This window comes from Rhizophagus irregularis, chromosome 2 (genome assembly GCF_026210795.1).
Source record: "Rhizophagus irregularis chromosome 2, complete sequence".
In the NCBI taxonomy this organism is placed as follows: domain Eukaryota; kingdom Fungi; phylum Glomeromycota; class Glomeromycetes; order Glomerales; family Glomeraceae; genus Rhizophagus; species Rhizophagus irregularis.
Window position 1 is genome coordinate 1,446,108 of NC_089430.1, and position 21,926 is coordinate 1,468,033.

The 21,926-nt window shown below is 27.0% G+C and overlaps 4 protein-coding genes across 4 annotated transcripts; 3 read left to right on the forward strand and 1 right to left on the reverse strand.

The window, feature by feature from the left end:
• Positions 1-4,121: 4,121 nt before the first annotated feature.
• Positions 4,122-5,401, reverse strand: OCT59_011737 (uncharacterized protein; the record flags this gene model as incomplete). The annotated part of the gene is made up of 3 exons (XM_066133976.1): positions 4,122-4,430; positions 4,845-5,069; positions 5,141-5,401. The coding sequence occupies 3 exons, from the start codon at positions 5,399-5,401 to the stop codon at positions 4,122-4,124; spliced, it is 795 nt and encodes a 264-aa protein (XP_065989286.1).
• Positions 5,402-10,798: 5,397 nt separating this feature from the next.
• On the forward strand, positions 10,799-11,230 carry OCT59_011738 (uncharacterized protein; the record flags this gene model as incomplete). Its single annotated transcript, XM_025330349.1, has 1 exon — positions 10,799-11,230. One exon carries the CDS (start codon positions 10,799-10,801, stop codon positions 11,228-11,230), a length of 432 nt encoding a protein of 143 aa, XP_025179079.1.
• A 5,142-nt stretch (positions 11,231-16,372) lies between these two features.
• On the forward strand, positions 16,373-19,044 carry OCT59_011739 (uncharacterized protein; the record flags this gene model as incomplete). The annotated part of the gene is made up of 6 exons (XM_066133977.1): positions 16,373-16,394; positions 16,455-16,889; positions 16,947-17,239; positions 17,312-17,535; positions 17,605-17,846; positions 17,921-19,044. 6 exons carry the CDS (start codon positions 16,373-16,375, stop codon positions 19,042-19,044), a joined length of 2,340 nt encoding a protein of 779 aa, XP_065989287.1.
• A 275-nt stretch (positions 19,045-19,319) lies between these two features.
• Positions 19,320-21,035, forward strand: OCT59_011740 (uncharacterized protein; the record flags this gene model as incomplete). The annotated part of the gene is made up of 2 exons (XM_025325860.2): positions 19,320-19,570; positions 19,646-21,035. The coding sequence occupies 2 exons, from the start codon at positions 19,320-19,322 to the stop codon at positions 21,033-21,035; spliced, it is 1,641 nt and encodes a 546-aa protein (XP_025179081.2).
• Positions 21,036-21,926: the final 891 nt, after the last annotated feature.

Sequence of the window (21,926 nt, forward strand, 5' to 3'; positions counted from 1 at the left end):
TTTTAGAATTTTAAGTATTTTAAGTAAAATATATAACAAAAAAGCATCAATCATGGAGAAGCTGTGAAATTTACATTTATGAGTGAGTTAATCAAAATAAGCATTTTCCAAATAATAGTTGGAATTGAGAATGCATGAATTATTTATTTATATTGTAAATTATTTTTTAAGAATTATTTTAATTATTTTTTAAAAATTTTTCTTTTTTTTTTAAAAAAAAATTCATTTCTTAATTTTTAAATCAAATATTTTTATTAATATGGTTTTTTTGATACAATAATTTATACTTATACGATTAATGCTAAAATTAATACAAAAAAATACTTGACGCTACATTTAACAAAAGTTGAAAAATTGAATTCAATTTCATATAATTAATTTCAAAAATAGATTTGAAACTTTAATGGGATATTATTGTTGCATAGTATTTTAATGAATCTTTAAAAATAAATATTTTGTTTGCTAAAAAAATATGGTGATTTCTATCAACAGAATTTTCCTATCAAATATAAAGAATTTATGAGTGGAGTTCTTGAGTATAATTAAGAAATTATTGGAAGAAATGCATGCAAAATAATTTTTAATATTACATTAGTTTTATAATTTGATCACTGGATAGTGTATTAGATGAAACAGTTTGTAATCAATTATAAGAATTAATAATAAATTGAATAAATATATTTTATGTTTTCTCTCTAATCACATAACTTTCTTCATTTTAAAAAAAAAGATTGATAATATTGAAAATTATATAATACATTATTACTAATACTAATCTTACTAATATGGTATGAAATAAGTAAAGAAAATGATTGAAAAGCGGAAACACATTTTATACGCTTAAAGGTTATGTTTTACGGTGTCCAGTCCGATGATCTTTCTGAGTCCGGTCATGTCAATTTTTAGCAGTCATGTGAATTTGGGTTTGATTGACACAGTGTCGCCGGCGGGTTCAAGAAACTATGTTCGTAATATTATTGAGACAAATTTTTTACCAAGAATATGTTGATAATATTAAAATATTTGAATTCTGTACTATAAAAAGTTAGATAATAGGATGTGCAATAGTCAACAATTCAAATCAGAGCGATTTTGATTTGGCCGGAATTAACATAATTTCAGCCAAAATTTAAAATGCGTAAATTTAACCATAATATAACGCTTTTCTATCAAATTTGGATTACTAATTTTTTTTAAAAAAAAGAATTCATACCCTCTTTTGTTTTAATTGATTGGATTACGGTAATACAGTAGAAATAATAAAAATAATTTATTACTTAATTTAGTCAGTAAACATATATGAAGTAAATCTCTTGATCATTTTGGCACAGTCTATCATTTTTATAGATTATAATAACTCCAAATGAAAAATTCGCACAAACATTAAAAAAATTTCAGTCATTTAAAATATAAATAATAAATAAGTCTCAATTTTATTAATTTTATCAAGATAAAAAAAAAAATCCTTTGGTTACTAGATTAATTACGTCCCATTTGATGATCAATTTTACTTTTCATGGAATAAAAAACTCCAATGAGAAATTCTCAGATATTATTATTAACAAAAAAAAAATAATAATTTCAGTCATTTGAAAATAATAAATTCTCAATTGTATAAAAAAAAAAATAAATAAATTTTCTTTTATAATTGTCGTATTATTGGACTAATTAGATTCGCCTGATGATCATTTTTAGAGTTAAAAAAAATTTTTATAGATAATAATAACTACCAATGAGAAACTCTTGGATAAATTAATTATTATTAATTAATAAAATAATAATTATAAAATTTCAAATGTTTTTGATCATAAAAAAAAATTTAATAAGTTTGCTATCAGGCGTTCACTGCCTGTATCATGTGATAATGTTATCATGTGATCATAAATTAAATGTTTATTCGTTGATGTAAATTTACAATTTATCGTTATGCAATAATACAGTACAATAAATACAATTCTAATGCTAATAATTTATATACTGTTCTACCCTAAGACATAAATGCAAATACTGTAATTAAAATTCTAGTTTTGCTATAATGCTCTTAACCATTAATATATGCTGATTAACATTTTCTTATCAGCTTTATGTTTACTAGCACACCCACGAATATTATGTCCTCTACCTAAACAATAACTACAAGTTTTAAGAAAACCTTCATTTGATTTTGCCACAGCAGAAGATGAAATATTTTGATTATCTTCTACTGATGATTTATAACGCTTAGTAGGGCGCCCTTTTGCCTTGTGGTATTCTGGATTAGATATCTGAAGATTATCCAAAGGCTGTTGTATTATTGCAAATTTCAGTGACTCTTGTAATACGTTGTTTTGTAATGAACTAAACTGATGAACTTCTTCAATGCCTAAACCTGTATTGTTATGATACTTCATAATAAATTGCATGTTTAGCCAAAGACATCGTATTCCCATATTGAACTTTTTTTATTAACACGTTCTCTTGCTATAAACATTGTTAAGTCTAATTTGATTAATATAATGTAAAGGTGTAGCTGTGTTACTTGTTTTTCCTTTAACAATTGTAATATTTGATGTTTCTGATGGAATTGATTCAAACCAATAACCATGAATGAGAAATAAATGAAATACTGCTTTTCTGATTTGATTAAGATTCAGTACTGGTGACTAAGCATTCGAACCCACGATATGAATTTCTCTATCAACGTACCATAATCTCTGTACAATACAATAAGTCCAAGTACAATTATCAAAATTCTTTACTTAATGAAACTATTTTTCTTTTTTTTAACAGGTCATCATATTTTTTTATAATTTTACGATTCTTTTCTTGGTTAACAAAAATTTTTTGTCATTAGAGTTGGGATGACAAGATGTATTAGTTACTATCTAATCTCAATCTGTACTATAAATGATTAAAATTAATTATAATATCCTTCTCTTTCCATCCTTCGAATAATTTTTTTTCCATATTTGAAAAGTTTTTTATAATTATATACTTTTAATTTTTTTTTAAAAAAAAGTTTTTTCCCCGTTATAAATAGGTATCGTCACAGTTTTTCAAAATTAAAGTTATCAAAAACATTTAAGGAATTAAAGAATATGATTTTTAAATATCTTTATTATAAATATTTGTCAATTTTAAAATATATGAATAAATAAATATATATAAAATAATGAATATAATGACCCAATTTTCATTAAAAAAGTATATATTCTAAGTTGAACATACTACACATTGATCATAATATACCTCTAAAAAGACAAATTTTTTTTCTGTACCTCCATCGGATTGTTACGGCGGTTTTATATATTAAAAAATTATTTAAAAATGGTCCAATTTTTATGGAGAAATTTTTTTAAAAAAAATTTAATCATATATATCTTATTATAATTGAACTACTGTCATTATTGTCATAGAGAAAATAAAAAATAGAAAAAAAAATAAATGAAAAAATAAAAAAAAATTAGTGATAATTCAAGAATTATCTATGGTTATTCAAATAATTATTTAAATAACCATTTTACTGACTTTGCTGGTTTTGCATGTTTAAATTATTTGGCATGAGTAAAAGTCATTTGAGGTGAGGTGATGGGATGATGATGATGCGGAATTTTGGGAATTTTGGGATTTTGAAGTGAATCGATCATATTAATGAGTTGTTGAAAATAATTACCATTGGACGGAAATCACAGAATTATGATAATTTCGGTCAGCATCCAAAAAAGGCAATGGCTTTCCACCAGGCATTATCTATAAAAGGAAAAAAAGTTCATGATTTTTTTGGTCGGTACGCAAACTCGTATGCCGATCCCAAAAATATAGTTAAATCACTCAGCTTTTATTTTTAATAAATAAATTTAGACAACTCGTTACTTAAATTTATTATAAATAAAATGAAAAAATTGATAAACAAAAAATTGTAAAAAAGCCAAAGATAAAAAAAGAAATAAAAAGCAAAAAGATAAGGAAAAAAACAAGACAAGAGTGAAAAACAATATCTATTTATATTCTCAAGCTCCAATAATAAAAATTAACAAAATCCATCGCGAAAAAAATGCACTAGTTCATTATAATGACCTGCAAATGTTAAATAAATAAAGAACGAGTATACTGTAATATCTAAACTTATTATATTTGAATCATTAGATTGCCAAATCTAAACCTTCAGACATAACTGAATATTTAAGTAATCTAGACGTATAAATAGCTTGTGGATGAGTATATGATTGATCATTTTCATCATATTCATCAATTTTATTACTTTCATCTCTTTCATCAAATGAAGAACTTTCTTCTTTACGTCGTTTTTGTCCTTTTTTTTGCCTTCTGAATTTTCTGATTGTTTTGATCTCAGATTTAGTTGGTAATTTTGCTTTTCTATGCTTTTCTGCTTCTTCGAATTGTTGTTTGATTTCAGCAGACTTATCAGCCATATATGAATCATGAAATAACTTAATCAATTTACGTACTCTATTAGCACTTGGCCTGTTTTTCGGATCTGGATCCCAACAACTTTTCATTAAATCAATATAACATTTTGGTGCTTCTAACTCATTTATCTCAGGCCTTTTATTTTCTTTACATATATCTAATGCTAAATATTGATCATGTGCACAATCTTGAAAAGGTTGTCTTATAGTTGCTATAAAATACATAATCATACCGAAGCTATATATATCTGCTGCTTGCGTATAAGGTTTTCCTCTTAACACTTCAGGAGCTACATAAGGCAAAACTCCATAAACGTTATTTTCATCTATATTACCAACTTCTCCACATAATCCCATATCCGAAATGCGTATATCCAAAGTAATACTTCTATTATTTTTATATAATATATTTCCTGTATGAAAATCTCGATGAACCTTCTTTTTTTTATGAATTTCTTGAAGACCACTTATAATATAAGTAAGTTTAAATAATTTAAGTGACCAATCAAAACCTTTATTGTGCTTGCTTATCCAATTAAAAATATTTCCATGATCTGCATACTCGAGAACCATAACATATTCTTTCGTATCTGGTTTTTGAGTTATTCCATATATGCTTAGAACCTTAGTGCCACGTCTAGCCTTTGAATATGTTTTAACCTATTTAATAAATTAAAAAAAAAGGTTATGCTAATTAAGAAAGATTGAAAAATAAATCCAATATTTCATACCCCATTTAAGAATTTTTCAGATATATTTTTACAATTATCTAAACATTTTAAAGCAACATTTGCGCTGGCTAATCTTTTCCATTTACCATCAAAATATCTTGGATCATCCCATTTATTGACACGATATAACGGACCATCCTTCCATTTCGCCGAATATACCGTAGCAAAACCACCTTTTCCTATTTCTTTAAATCTTCCAAATTGGTCATAAGGTACCCATTCAATTACTGAATTATCCTTAACATGAAGTTTTAATTGCATTTTTTGTATAAATTTATCAATTTCTTTATTTCCACTGGTCCAGTTTGAAAAATTATTTCTTAAATAACTTTTAAGACATGTTTGATTACACCATACTTTATTAGTACATTTTTTACATTGTTCCTTATATGTTTTACTCATACTTATCCAACAAAGTGTGAAAGCTCGTATAATTTGAGTAAAAAGAAAATATTTGGGAAAGAGAATAAAAATAAAATGTATATGAAATAATACAAAAAAAAAAAATATTTGCGAGAGAGAATAAAAATATGTATTTAAATTTAATACAAAAAAAAAAATATTCTCATTATTTCTAAGTACGAAATTTTTAATTTGTGCATATTTTTCAACTTTTAAAAGTAAAAAATGGTTAGGATACTTATAACGTTCAACTGAATGTTTGTCGTTTATTGATTAACAACCATTTTTTGTTATATAATGTAACGTAAAGGCGCATATCATGACATTAAAAAATGATCGTCAATCACATACACTATTCAAAAAAAGTTTCAAATGGCCCTATCAAAAAACAGTATTAAATGGTCTATTAATTATCAAATGGATTCTAGTAGAATAGATATAATGAAATATAATAAATAAAAATTTTTTGGAACCAAGAGATTGACTTGTGTACATAGTACCACTGCTTTATTAAAAGCTTATTTTATTAAATTGTAAATTCTAAATAAATTAAATATTCTATTGTTTATAAGATTTCAAAATCTAAAATCAGAGCTTAAATAATTTTTCCTGTTTGGATATTACGAAATTCATAATAAAAGCATAATAAGCTTCATTATTAATTACGAAAATTTTTATAATCCTACGTTTATTCAGAAAAAATATTCATCTCATGTATTGAATTTCATTTATTGATGTTATTGGTTAATCTGAAAAAGAAACATTTATAGCTTTTTTGAGATGTTCTGTTGAACAAATACGGGGTATAATCTATTTTATAAACAATGAAGATTTTATTTAAAACATTCTCATAATCTGATGTCTGATATACTGGACTAACTATTTATATAATTTAGACGTCAAAATCACGATTTAAGATATACCGTATTTTTCGGTTATTAAGCACCCGAATTTTTTTTTCTTTGTATTTTTCTTTCTTTTGATTGGATTTTTATACTTTGGTCCGAAAATAAGACCCCTGGCCAAAATTATGGAGCTTTTGACCAGAATTATTGGGATTTTGGCCGGCATTAAGTGCAAAAGGGGGTGCTTATATTCCGAAAAATACGGTATATCACACAAAAAAAAGTCTAGTGATTTTCAAAATTAAAATAAAGTTATCAAGACTATGATATAAGATAAATTATATAATTATGTCTTTCTGATATGAACAGATTTAAAATAAATAACATTAATAATGTATAACAAAATATTGAAAATATTAAAAATTTATTTATACTAATATCTTAATTTACAAGTTACAAAAACTCTAATATCATAAACTGAATATATCATATAAATATTTCATATGTTAGGTACAATATGTTTATGCGCTACGTTTTCAATATAAAGTGAAGATTATTTAATTGGCATTTGACAAACACATTTTCTTTAAAGGATTAAAAAATGAAACTATCTTCATACTATCACATCCTTGCAACATTTAAGTAAATTACTTAAGCCAACACTAAATAACAAAAAAAATATATTAGGTTAAATCGATGTTATTTGGTGAAGAAAGACTGAAAGACCATCTTTGTTGTAGATCCTAAATCAATGTAACGAAATATAAAAAAAACTGTACCCATTATTGAAAGAGCGTTAACTCTAATGTTAAATATTATTATTTTTTTTTATTTAATATCTATATGAAGTATTTCATTCATTAATTGCTTAGTGGAGAAGAGAAAAATCAGTTATCTAATTTCATTTCTAACGTGGAAGTAGCAAACACCAATCGAGTGCATTGTATCTGTGCTTTCACTTATCAAAGAGGAGGTCAGCATGTTTCGAATGTTTGTAAAATTAGGTCGTATAGTTTCTTTAAAAATTCTTTTGAAGTTGTGTACGTGCGAGATAAATCGGAAAAAAATCATCAGCCGTACGAAACAAAGGAAGAGGTGAACACGTGACAAATATTACCAATCATCAAAAAAGAAAACGAATCCAATCCAGTCCGCCGAGAAAATAGTTACCAGTCAGGTGTTTTCGAAAAAAATATTTCTAATAAATGGCCCCGAAAAGATTCTTAACTCACAGCTTGGGGACCACAACAACGCAAGTACCAAACGGTGCACGTAAAAATTGCACTATCATCCTCGACTCTCACTAGCCTTTCGTCTTACACGCCAGGAATTGTATCAGACAAAGCAATCCCGAAAGTTAAAAAAAAAAAGATTAAGATAAGCTATTTTCTCAAGTTTATCTGAAGCAAATCGATGGAACCGGAAAGTGTCACGAAATTTTGGCCAACCGTAACGCCAAAAGCTCAAAAGAATTAAAACTGCGTTTTTTGATAGAATATTTCGGGAACCATATGACTCTGAAGACGACATTAGAAGCATCCTTCATAGTCGAAAGAACAGAATACCAATGATCTTGCGCCGTTCCCTAAGCCATATAAAAAGAAGAATCAGGCTCTTTAATAGAGACGTTGAAAAAGGAGACATGCGAGGAAATGCAGAATTCCTTCCATAATCCGAAGTCGAATGGTAAATCAAGGGGAAAAGTCGTGGCAGAGGGTTTAAGACAAAGTTAGGAGTATAGGGAAGAGTAGGAGTTAATGAGGTTTGTGTTTCCGGTGGATCCTATTCTATTACTCTAGACTTGTAGTTTTTTTTTACTCTTAGTGGATTTACCAAATCACCGGTTGTACTTGATCAAATCTTTTGATAATCTGGTGTGGTTGGTGCACGCACTTCGGCCTTCAAGTTACGTGCCTTGGGGATTTGCATTGGAATTTATCGCCAGGGGTATGGTGAACAGTTATCTTCGTGGTGACTTTTTTTGCATAAGTTAGTTTTAGTGCAATTTACTTTCTTGGCTGTATTTAGTATAGAATTGTTGTTTTGTCCAATTACCACCAATAATATTATTACATGTTTGACTTTTCTTGTTTTCCTTTTAATGAATCGCATACAAATTCACCGTCTTTAGCATTAACTTCATCTACTATATTTCTTGTTCATAAAACCAATCGCTAATCCAAATACATTAATTTTCTCAGACGTTCACGGTGTTGATTTTAATGATAGATAATCATTGACCTGGTAAAAAAAAAAATATATCTTTGACGCCACGTATATAATTTCTATAAATAAAAATTTTTTAATAAAAAATAATAAAACACTGTAAATGCATATATAAATTATAATAATATTTTAATTCTACCTTTTTTTAAACACCCGTTCTTTTTAAAGTGTGTAGTTTTACTCGAAGATTGATTATTATCGGATACAATATTCCTTTGCTGCTCCTCTATGTTTTATAATCTGTTGAAATTTTACTAGATTAGATATTTAATATCTTTTTAAATGAATTAGATATCATAAGCATATTTAACCGACTTTTAGACGTAAATGAAAAATTTTAATGAATCTTTTTTACCGCCTAATAATAAAGAATTTTACAGAATATATCAATTTCTGACGCTCAAGATGAAGATTGCGCATAAGAAAAATCGTCGATCGATCACCGTGGATGAATTTTTTGATTTGGTAAGTCTCTTAGACTATATAATACAAAAGTACAAAGTGCAAAACAATCTCCAATCTACGACTTACCTATGAAGTTTTCTTTCCAAGTGATGGAGTACAGAAAATGTTCAAGTAGATACCGAAAATGAGTTAAAAATTTGAATAACCCGAAATATGAGCCGACCAAATTTCAACGTATTTTCTGTACTCATTTGGATATTTTCTGTATATTTCCGAAAAAGACTATTTTATCTTGATTATTTGGGGGTTATATAATAGTTACAATGTTGTAAATTTGATTGATAGCCAGGAGCTTTTAAAAAATAAATAACTCTCTAAATGAAAACATTCAATTGTTATTTTTTCGATTGTAGTTTTTGATATATAGGGAAAATGAAAAAGAGCTTTAAATAAACCGTATCTAGAAATCGAGAGCATAAAACGTAATTTAACCAAACCATGCATGAAAGATAGACAGGATTGTTATTATATAACCAAATTTCTTTATGATCGGCCTTGTTATCTGACTTTTATAGAAATACATAATGACGTAATTCATCTTATTATAATACGAATAGGGTTAGTAATGAAGTAATCGAAAAAAAAAAGATTATTCCTTTTAAAAAAAACGCTATTGTTCGAAATTTCTGCACATGATTATTTTCTGTTTGGACAAAAATAGAATTATTTCGTCATTCGACCACTAAAAAGAAAATGCTCAGGCAAGAAATTCTAGAATAGACTATTAATCTGAACCTTATCTGGCATAACGGACATTTCAAATAATAAATTACTCCAAAAATTATGCATTAATGATCGTGGCTTAACTAAGTGTGTTACACAATGAAAGCGATATGACCACTTATTTGTAATCAACTTTAGCCTTTTTCAATTTTTTTTTTTTTGTTTATTCTAAAAAGTGATTATGTTGATAAAAATATGTATTAAATAGTCTTCAATAATAAATATCTGATAAACGATATATTTGTATGAATGGATCGTTGATTTAATAGACTATTACAAAGTTTTTTATAATTGCTTCGATGTGTCGCGTAGATCATCAAAATTTATCATCCAATAAAATTAATTCATACGGATCATTGTTCCGAGATTAAGAGATTATTTTGTAATCATAAATGGTTAAAGTATGCATCTATCGTCCATACAGAGCCTGATCTCCTTTATTATAATCGTTTTCTGTCCAATAATAGTTTGTAAATACATACGCCTAATCGACTTATTTAAAACTTAATTTTGATTATATATGAGAAAGGTGGTTAGAACAATATTTTCAATTATTTAAATGTAATATGACATAAAACATAATTCATTAAATTAACAAATCAGATTCTAATTTTAAGACGTGTTTTATATAACCTTTTGATCCAATAAATTCAAAGAAATTATATTTCTTGATTACGATAAATAGTTTATATGAGTCAATAGGGAATTTCAATTTAGTTAATTTATTTTCTCCGCAATAATTTCACCAAATTTGGGTAAATAAGTTACTTAATTCATTTTTTTATAAATCATTCACAATGTTACTTCATTAGCGAACGTCAAATGACTTATTTAAGCGCGAATTTGATCATGCATAATCACATCATCTCTAGACCAATGACTTTGATATTTCAATTAAGTAAAAAGAAAGAAATCATTTGATATATCATCAAAACATTATAAAAAAGAGTAAAATTTTCCATCGAAAAAAATCTCGCGTTCAAAGTCTACGTTTACGATGCTTCCACCTTCGCTTTCTATTAATAGAAATGGAAAAATTGTCTTATCCGTTGCGCAATTTTGCGTATATAATTACGAGCTTCCCGACACAAATTCGTTTAACGTTAATCATTATAACGGTTTTACCGTTTACCGTTCGTTATTGCATAAAGAGTTTCGTGGCTTAAGTATCGAAAAAGTATCTCAAATAGCGAGCACGACTTGGAAAATTGCAGATAAAGAATTTCGCTCGTTTTTCGCTAACTACGCGAACGAGATCAACTCTGCCGAAAATAGAATTTCACCGAGATTCAAGTTATTTGAGATGAACCCTAAACGAAAATGGAAACCGTGTAATCAGCAAATTAAATATTTATTTGTTGAACGTGAAGAATACATGAGACATGTATTCGAAAAAGCAGTCGAAGAGTTTGAGTTCATATCATTTTAAAAAAAAAATACGTTTAAAATTCTATATTTATGATTATTCTTATATTTATGATTTAAATTAATTATTTAAGATATATTTAAGCAATATTATTATAATTTTTTTAATTTTTATTTTACTCTCCCGTCTCTTTTTTTATTTTTTCGAAGATATATAAAAATTTAAGTAAGATTAAGATAAGTTTTGTTCGTTTATTATTTGTTTGTTTTACGCTAATCATAAATCGTGTGTAAAACAACTATATATATTAAATATTATTGTATTAAGATTTCTCATTTAAGAAGTTTTTAAATTTTTATTTCGTTTATTTTTGTAATTAGTTAATACGATTATTATTAAATAAATAAATTAATTCGGTACAATAGGCAATAGGCAAATTTATTAACGTCAATAACGTGCCTACAATTTATCTACTTAAATAAAATGAAATTGTAGTGAAGGAATTTTGAGATAGTAATGTTTGTCAGCATTGTAATATTATTATAATTCTGTATTTCTTTATTTTTTCAATTAAAGTCTCAGTCACGACAACTAAAGATTATTGTAATTTATAAGATTCATCGGTAAATTACCATTACTTTTGGTAATTCACTACTACGAAATGATGTATTAATTTTTATTACCTAAATATTTGTTTAATAAATAAAGTTAATAAAAATTCCATCATAGAAATTAGATTTTGTGTCGGACTCAGCAACTTGGGTAAATTTGCAACAAAGATTAACAAACATTAAATAGAGTATAGCGTAAAGTTTATCTTTGGGTATACTCGATATACTCAGTTTTATCATTATACTTACTTCCTTATTAGGGTTCATAGATACCGATAATCCTATAACCACTGGTCGATAAACCAAATTTTTTTTTTAAAAAAATAAGAAAATCTTCCAAGGTTAACCGGATTTTCCTTGGTAATAACTTTTAATTTATATTTTGTATTTTGTTTTTTTTTAAAAAAAATATCAGCCAATTTAGCAAAGGAGAAATTCTTAAGGCATTATCTAAAGGGAGGAATACCTAAAGTCGATGAACATTTTGAATTAAAAATTTATTTGGAAGAAAATGAATTTATTTTAAAGAAATTTATATTTATCTATAGATCCTTATGTTCATAAAACTTTACAAGAAGGATCACGTTAGTCATTAAGATAGTTGATCAAGTTATAAAATGGTCTTGGAGTTTCTGAAGTTGTAAAAAATAAACCTTATTATAAAGTTGGAGATTTCATTTGTGGATTTAATATAAAATCTACTTAACAAGTATTTTTATTGCAAAGATCGAGTTTAAATTATTATTTTCATTTGTTCTATCATAGCTTAGGAAGAATATCTCATGTCTCCACTTCTAATTTTTCACTCGTAAATAAAGAATTGTTGGAGGACACTCCATTAAGTTATCACGCTTGTTTTCTGGATTAATTTCTTATGCATCCCATATAGCCATTGGAAAACCGAAAGAAGGAGAAACAATTTATCTTTTAGTATGCAAAAATAAATCCATTATTTTTTATTTACATTTTTTTTTTCAATAAAGGTGTCATAATTAAAAACAGAATCATCTCATCAGATCCGGTAGATCCAACAACTCTCATCTTAGCTATTTGACCGAAGAGTTGTCCTGTAAAACTAGCAGCAGCCCAAAACGATATTTTATTGGAAAAAAATTTTTCTGGGCCCGAGACCCCAAAAGGCCCAAACCCCATCTTAATGCTTTTTTTTTTGTCTTTATTTTTATTCTTATTTTTGTTTTAATTTAGCGTTAGCATTAGTGACTTTAATATTAATGTTGACCATATAATAATAATTATATCCAATCAAATGACAGCCATTTTTGGTGTCACAAAAAAAATGAATTGCTTTTAATAGAAGATACTTTAACACTATTACTATTATCACAAAAATAGTAAAATTTTTTAAAAAAAGAATACATAATATAATTTATATATTAAAATAATAAGAAGTTTAGTTGTTGCAAAATAGTATTAGCATAGGGGCAAAAGTGATGTTAACGCTTTTTTTCATACAAAATTGATGAAAATGCATCATGTTGATCTATAAGTAAAAGCAATTCATTTTACGTAACACACGACTTTTTTAATTTTTACGAACTTTTTTAATATTTTTACCTACATATAATATAAATCCTCTTATAGTTAATGTAATTTTATAGGCTCTACAACTTTACTTAGTATCAAAAACCTAATTAAAAATGCTAAATTTGAGTTTTATATATAGAAACTATTAAAAATATTAAAATTGAGTACAAAATTTAGGCGTGAGCTTCGTACATTTATTCTATAAATACAGAAATTTGTAATTATATGTAATTTTATCCAAGCTACAGATGTACTTAAAAATAAAAAGTAGATTTAAAATGCAGATTTTAGTTTTATATATAGAAACTGTTAAAAATACTAAAATTAAATCTCTGAGTTGTATGTGAGCTTCATATATTTATCTTATGAACATAGAAATTTGGAAATTATATGTAAAATTATCCAAGCTACAACTTTACTTAGTCAGAATAAGTAGATTTAAAATGTAAAATTTTAGGTTTATATAGAGAAACTATAATTTTACATTAGTTTTTTACTTCAAATCACCGGGGTGATCATCACCGTTGGCCAGAATTATCAAATTTTACCGGCACTCTATTTTTTTAATGCTGGTCGATCGTCATAATTTCAGTCATCGGTGATCATCACCCCGGTGATAGTTAGAAAAATTCTTTACATTATTATAAAATATTTACTTTTAATGCTTCTAATCAAAGATACTTAAAACTATTTTTATAACAATATTAATAAATTAATTTATTAAACAATAAGATATTTGAATATTATGATATTAAAATATTAAAAAATTATATTCATTTGAGTGTAATATTATATTATATATGAATTTTAATATTTACCTTTTTTTATATATAAAGAAATTTTCTCACTATCAGTAATTGGATTTTAATTTTCTTTGACTTGTTAGACTTGCCTTATCAAGTCAAATCAAAATGGTAGAATTTTGTATTTATTATTATTATATTTATTATTAGGGTTTTGTTTTTTATCGCCATGGCGATGCATCGCTAGTGTCACGTGATTTTATAATTCCGGCCGGAATTAAAAGATCGTCAAAGAAATTTCCTTTTTTTGTAAGTTTGTGTAACAAAAACTTGAATTTTGCTGAAAATAAAATTGCCTTTTTTGGATTGTGTAACGTTACCTAAAGCTCTAAAAAAGGATATTTTGGCCAGCGTTATAAAATTTGGCCGAAATTAAGCACGTGATGTATAGGGAGTGACAAATAGTATTTTTTGCACTGAAAAAATTGTCCCCAGAATAAATAATAAAAATGGAAAACTAGAGGATGTGACGCGGGGTGACAAATTATTACATATGTCAAGTCACGTGACACTTGCGACACATCGCTATGGCGATTTTTTATAAAATCCTTATTAAAATATATTAATTAAAATATTGCTAATATTATCTTACAAACTAATGATTAGAAATGAACAATTTATGGTTCATTAGATATCTCACTGAGATGAATTTAATGGTTATTAAATCATAAAAATTGTAAAAATTGGATTAATATTGACAGAGATATCCTATTTTAAAATTTTAAAGCAATAGACGTAAAATTTTGGTGACGTCAAAATCGTCACATGACCGAAAAGAATTTGAAAATTTTTATTAACGCAGTTCATTAATTTGAAATGTCCCAAATATGTATTATTGACTAGGGGTGTGGGGGGTCCAACTGGTGGTTACACAATATGATTTCGTATTGGCAAAACTGTCCTTCATATTAAATTTATATATGTTACTAATTAAATGATAAAAATTGGATGAATATCGCACACAATAAAAAAAGATTAACCATATAAAAAATGTTACACTCAAGTAAAATTGAAACATAACAGAACTGGTTTTTTGCTTCTAGGTACTTCAAAACGCGGTTGGACCTCTCTAAAAAGAAAAAATTTTAATCGGCTATTTTCATTTCAACAAATATGGTTACGAAGGTGAAAAAAGTCAAATTTAACGCTTTACTTTTAAATTTTTTATTAATTTTAAAGTTCTTTTGTACTTAGAAACGCGTTTTAAGTGATCAAACTAACTCACAAGAACCAAAGAAACAAAAGCACCCTGAAGCCCTTCAGGAATTATACCGATTTAACCCTGAATTTAATGGAAAACAAGTTTATTTTTTTTATAAAAAAACAAAATATAGAGAAGGGACATTGATTTATAATAATAAAGATAAGACCTTCTATGTATTTGATAAAAAAACTGGCGAAAAATATAATACTTTTTCTTCTTGGTTTTTTTTTCTTAACACTATAAAAGTATTTAGAGGAGCACGATGTCACCGGCACCTGCCACGTACTGATAGACGAAATCTTAACATTTATAAATATATATGTATCCGTGCTTGGTTTAGATTTTATCATTTTAATTTATTCAAAATTTCAAACTTCAATAATTTCCCTTAGTGTTATCATAACTTCATTATTTTGTTTTTAATAATTTTAATTTTAAAAGGTCAATTTATTAATTATTAAACGTTTTCTAATATGAAGCCATATTAGTAACTCTATATTAACAACTAATACCATTATTAATTATCATTATATTTTCCTAAGTTCCCAATATTATTTTAAATTTCAAGTTGAAACTCCCTCCCTTCACTTAAGTCCAAAATCTCGATCTTAAATAACTTTTCTTATCTTGAATATCTTTTCTTATCTCTTGATCATCTATCTAAAACTTAACATTCCCCAACAATTTACTTGTTATTCCATTATACATTCCCCAACTTAACATTTTCATTATAAATCTGTATCCATGAATTATTTCCCCAACAATTGATTTGTCTGATTCCCTTTTAATTTATCATTTATAATTTTCCCATTCCATCATAATTTATATGATCCATAATTTTCTCATTCCATCAATTAAACTATCAAAGTCCTCCCAACGAAATAATAATCTATTTATGCTAGACTACTAATAACTAATCTAATAATATAAATAATTATAAATAACTGAATTATAAATAAATATTATTATAAATAACTAACTATTGTACAACTATAATAATGTATTTCTAATTATTTCAGTTAAATATTCTTTCGTCGGTTAAATGTTTATCCATATTCCATTCGGTATTTCATTCAGCCTTCGGATAATTATTCCTCTGTTCACGTGATTATTTCGATATCTAGGGTTACAACGATCAGCACTTGCTACAATTTTTTTTGAGCCCAATTCTTCTTCCAGTTCCAACTTAGCTTCAATATTAAGAACAACAGAACAAATTCCTTATTGGAAAATTTGCAACTCAGCAAGTATAACGGAGGTTACATCATTAATTAAGACAAATATTGCATCTAAGCAAGAGTTTTTTGGTGCAGCAATAAGAGAAATTATTAATGGAGTAGGCGTAATATTTTTTGGAAAAGAAGACAAAGTAGAAAAGGATTTAACAATTAGATGGCAAGAGAACTTAATTTCTTATGACATACATGTTCTTGAAAAAAAAAGCCAAAATATAAATGGTATTGTAACAGGAATTGCGATTGAAAGAAACCTCTCAGAAATAAATAAGACAATCCAATTTGTATCTAAATCAAAAATATGTCCTGGACAAATAACAAAAGGTATTTTAATTCTTATGCATATTTTTAATTAACTTGCAAATACTAATTTGATATTAGATTTTGAACAAGTAGTCAAACTTCGGGGTGCTCATCTTGTAAATAATCGAAAAAATTCAAATAATGTTCATGAACCCTTTGCAATTTTGGAAAACCAAGGTCAATCCAATGAAGCCTACAGAAGAATAGACTGTGATTTATTAATAAAAGATATGGATATATGTCAGAATTGTCAAAAATTAAGAAACACGTTAATAAAAATTCGAAATCGAAATCTTACTGGTGTTTCATCTATTAAAGTCAGTCATGCGTCTCAAGAAGTTTTAATAGAAAAAGTTCAACTGCAAAGAAAGGTAAGTTATAATTATTTATAGTTAAAATTATTAAATTTAAAAGGAAGTATTAATTAATTTATTATTTTCAAGAAAATAATAAAACAGAATCAAATTATACATACCTTGCAAGATCAAATTCAACAAAAGATAGAAAATGAAGAAGAGGAAGTATCAGAAGACCTAGGTCAAATTGCACAAGAGATATCTAAAAGAGTTGCCAAAAACGTAGTTGACATTTCTACTTATAGCCCAATTTTTCAAGAATTGATTAGAATTCAAAGTGGTAAATCAAATGGAATAAAATATCACCCTATGTAAGTGCACATTACAATTATTAAAATGAAAAAAAAAACATACCATACATAAACCTTTATTATATTTAGGTTTTTGCGATGGGCTATATCAGTTTACAGTCGAGGAGGTCGTGCTGCTTATGAAGCAATGAAAAGTATAATGCGATTACCTTCAATATCTACCTTAAAAGGCTATATAAATGAAAGTCAACAACATTCGGGATGGCAAAACAAAACTACTTACCATATTTTACAAAAGATGGCAATGGAAAATATTAGTGATCATGGACGAATCGGTTTTTTTTCTCATGATTCTTTTAAAATACAGAAAGGTATGCTTTATTAGTAAGATGTTTGTTAAATAAAAAAAGAATTAAATTAATTACCTGTATTTGCTATTTAATAGGTTTACTTTGGAATCAGCGAGATAATTGTTATGTTGGCTATTTAGATTTTGAAGATGAAAAAGAAGAATTACAATCTTTTATAATGCAATGTGAAAAAGAATTGCAAACAGAATTGCAGGTGGAAAATAACTCACCTAATTCAAATTATGATCGAGGAATATCAACCCAGGTGCATCAAATTGTTTGGCATTCAGCTACTTGTAAATTTGCATATCCTATAGCATATTATGGTATTAATATTCTTACTGCACATGAAATCAATAAAATACTATTTCAACTTGCAGCTAATCTTGAATGTATTGGCATTCATACAATTGGATCCATTTGTGATGGTGCTGGTGAAAATAGGAATCACATTAAAAGTTTTGACTGGTGGGCTTCTACCTGGTCTTTAAATGATATTGTTGAAGTTTATATTGCACAAAACAACAATTATGAGAAAGCAAAAATCATAGCAACAAACCTTGATCGTAGCAAATTTACAGTACGTTTATTAGATCCATCTTTTTCTAATAATATTCAAGCAGATCGTAATTTAATAAGACCACCCATGCCTACTAAACAAAATTGGAATATTAATGATTCCTGTGAATTCAAAAACCCAAAGGATAATAAATGGCATACAGCTGTTGTTACAAATCTTGATTCTAAAACACAAACTTTGGTTATTACAATTTTGTCTAATAATGAAGAATGGAGAATAGAAAATGCATCCCAAGATACATATGTTAGACCTCTTTATAATGCTCAAATACACTGGACAAATTATAAAACAATTAATCCAATTACCAATTCACCATGGTATTTTATTAGTGATCCCACGCATGTTTTTAAAAAACTTCGAAACAATCTTTCAAAAAGTCATGTTGGAGAAGGCAGAGGACGAAATATTAGAGAAATTATGCTAGATGGAAAAGAAGTTAGTTGGCGTCATATTCAAGGTGTTTATGAATATACTTGTAAAAATGTAACAGCAAAGATTACAAGACTTACTAAGCGTCATGTTTGGCTGACATCATGGAGTAAAATGAGAGTTGATCTTGCTGAACAAACTTTGTCAAGAGATGTTGAAAGTGCAATGGAAATGATTGATGAATTAAAGGAAATATCTTCTGGAACATGAGTAAATAATTAATAAATATATATTATTATGTAAAAAATTATAAATATTAACAATTAAATTTTTTTATTAAGGAATTTATAAGAAACTCATACCTTTACCGGCAAATCTTTCATAGCAAAAAACCTTTAGAAAATCTTGCTGATTCACGTTTACGAACTTTAAAAGAAATTTATGATTGGTTTGTAATTAAAGATAGCCAAAAAATCAGTCCATTAAACTGGATTTCACCGCAATGCCAGTTTGATTTGCTTTTATCCATTCAAGGTTTTCTTGGAATGGTAAATGATATTTTTACTTTATACCCAAATGTAACTATTGAACCTTGTAGAGTATCTCAAGATATGTTAGAAGGCTTATTTGGTACAATTCGACAACTTGGAGGTGATTCTTCTACCCAGACACTAAAAGGATATGGCCATGCATTAAATAAATTTCAGATTACTGCTAAAGTAACTGCTGAAGTAAAAAGTCTAAATTATGGAACATCAAGTCATACTGGAATGGAATTTGATTATCTTTCTCGATGGTAAGTAATTATTATATTGGTTAATTTTTTTCGTGTCTGAAAATAATTTGTTTATTTTTTTAAAAAAAAATTTAGTGATTATAGAAGAAAATCATCAAAAGATAAAAATGTATATCCTATCTTATTAACCCATACTGAATTATCTAAGATGTCTTCTTTTATGCAACGAGTGTTTAAAAGTCTTCTCTTAGACGACCTGTTTATGGGAAGAATCAACATTCCAACATTATCTTTTCGTACTGAAGCTGATCAACAAATTCAACAAATTCTTCTTCTTCAAATTGAACGTCAGCAGCTCTTTAATTCATTACTTTATAATAATGAAATTATTTTATTACTAGAAAAATGGAAAAAAGATATTAAAAATATTGCCCTAAAATCAATACCTAAAAGAAAAGGAAATCTTTGGATGACCACATGGATTTCTCACCTGGAAGCTAATTTGAATAACTATATTTGTTCAGGAGTTTGGTTTCAGCAATTCCAAGAGGTTATAGTTTCTCAAAGTTCACTTTCTACACAACGATTAGTTGCTTATTTTCTTATTCAAAAATTGTTAGAAGAAACATATAAGAGTGAGTTTAATGAAAATAAAAACATACAAGAGCAAGCAGATCCCACTTTAATTCCCAAAGTCATTATTACCTTAAATCGTGCTGAAGCTTCCAAATTTTCTTATATTGTTGGTTGGATACTCTTCAAGTTACTTAAAAGAGACCATTTGATGAATTCACATCCCAAATTTTCAGTTATGCGAATTTTACTTGGAGCTCTTTGCATTGAAAAGGTTGAATATACGATAGAAACAAAATTACAAACTACCAATGTTATACCCGGATCTGAATTTCTTAAGTTCATGTATCACCTAGAATCTCTGGTAATTGAATTGTTTGAAAAACATAGTGTGCTAGGGCCAAATATTTTATGTTATGTGAAAAACAGCCTTCTTATCAATTTACATTTAAACCAGATGTTTATTGAGGTTTTAAAATCTTCAAATGAGAAAACAAATGTTGAATTGGAAAATGAGGAAATGAAATTCATTTATGAAAGATGTGTCTCAATCTATATGAAGAGTCGTCAAAAAACATGGAGAGATGTTAATAATTATATTCCAGAAAAAGGTACAGCAAGCTTACGAGAAAATCTAAAGGTGATGCGCTCTAGTAACTCTACAGTAACTTCCGAAAACAAAAAATCTACCATTATAAAAAAGGCATATTTGCCGTCTGATCCTGCTAATGCTTTGGAACAACTTCGTGCATGGGCACAACTTGAAGAAGCAGAAGAGTCATTTGCGAAAGTCTTTTTGGTGCAAGAGTTATTATGGTTAGTTTGGGCGTTTGGAATATCAACACAATATAAAAGAAAACAAAAATTGGTACCTATAATTGTCACTAGTTTAAAAAATAGGACACCTTTTATTGAGGAAGCGCTTAGAAAAAATACTATTTTTATGGAATAAAAGTATTAAACTGATTAAAAAAGTATTCTATTATTGAGATCATTTGAATAAATTCGTAATAACTAAACTTAAAATTGCAATAAAATTAATAAAATGTAAAATATAAACCTTCTTTGTCGAAATAGTAATTTTTTAAGCTATGCCAGAAAGCCAATAATGCACCAACAGCCGTGAAATTTTGACAATGCGTAACCCCCACCTAGGGTAATTGACTGTCGAACATCGGCTTTTAAAAACGTTATGTGTCAAAAGTTTTGGGCTTGAGATGTTTCTCAGATATATTAAATTAATATGTGATCGGCAAAAATTCAGGTGACAGTTTTGTAAATACGAAATCATATTGTGTAACCACCAGTTGGACCCCCCACACCCCTAGTTATTGATATTATTACTTGTATCACGTGATAATTTATTACGCGACTTCGAAGAAATCATTTGCTATTGCATAACGATATATCTTTTATCGATTAACAAATAACAAGAATATATTTACAAAATTTTCAATGACATTGTATTATAATTGCTTAAGAATCAAGATATACTAAAGATCAAGAGTAAAAATCGAGAATATAATATGACAAATATAGATTAGGAAAACAATACACACCAAAAATCAAGAAAATATGTATATCAGATATACTCCAAAGATCAAAAACACAATGCACTAAAGATCAAGATCATTTTACATCCAAAGATCAAGAAAGAAATATATCCAAGATCAAATACAGGGACGAAAATAGCCAAAGATAAATGAATATTAAAAGTAAGAAGCGTTCACACATGTCAATTAGCAAAACACATTAACAATAAATTAAATGCAGGTTCAAGGGAGTATCATTCCTATATACAGTAAAAAACATCAACATTTTAACGTTCTTTACAAAAAAAATT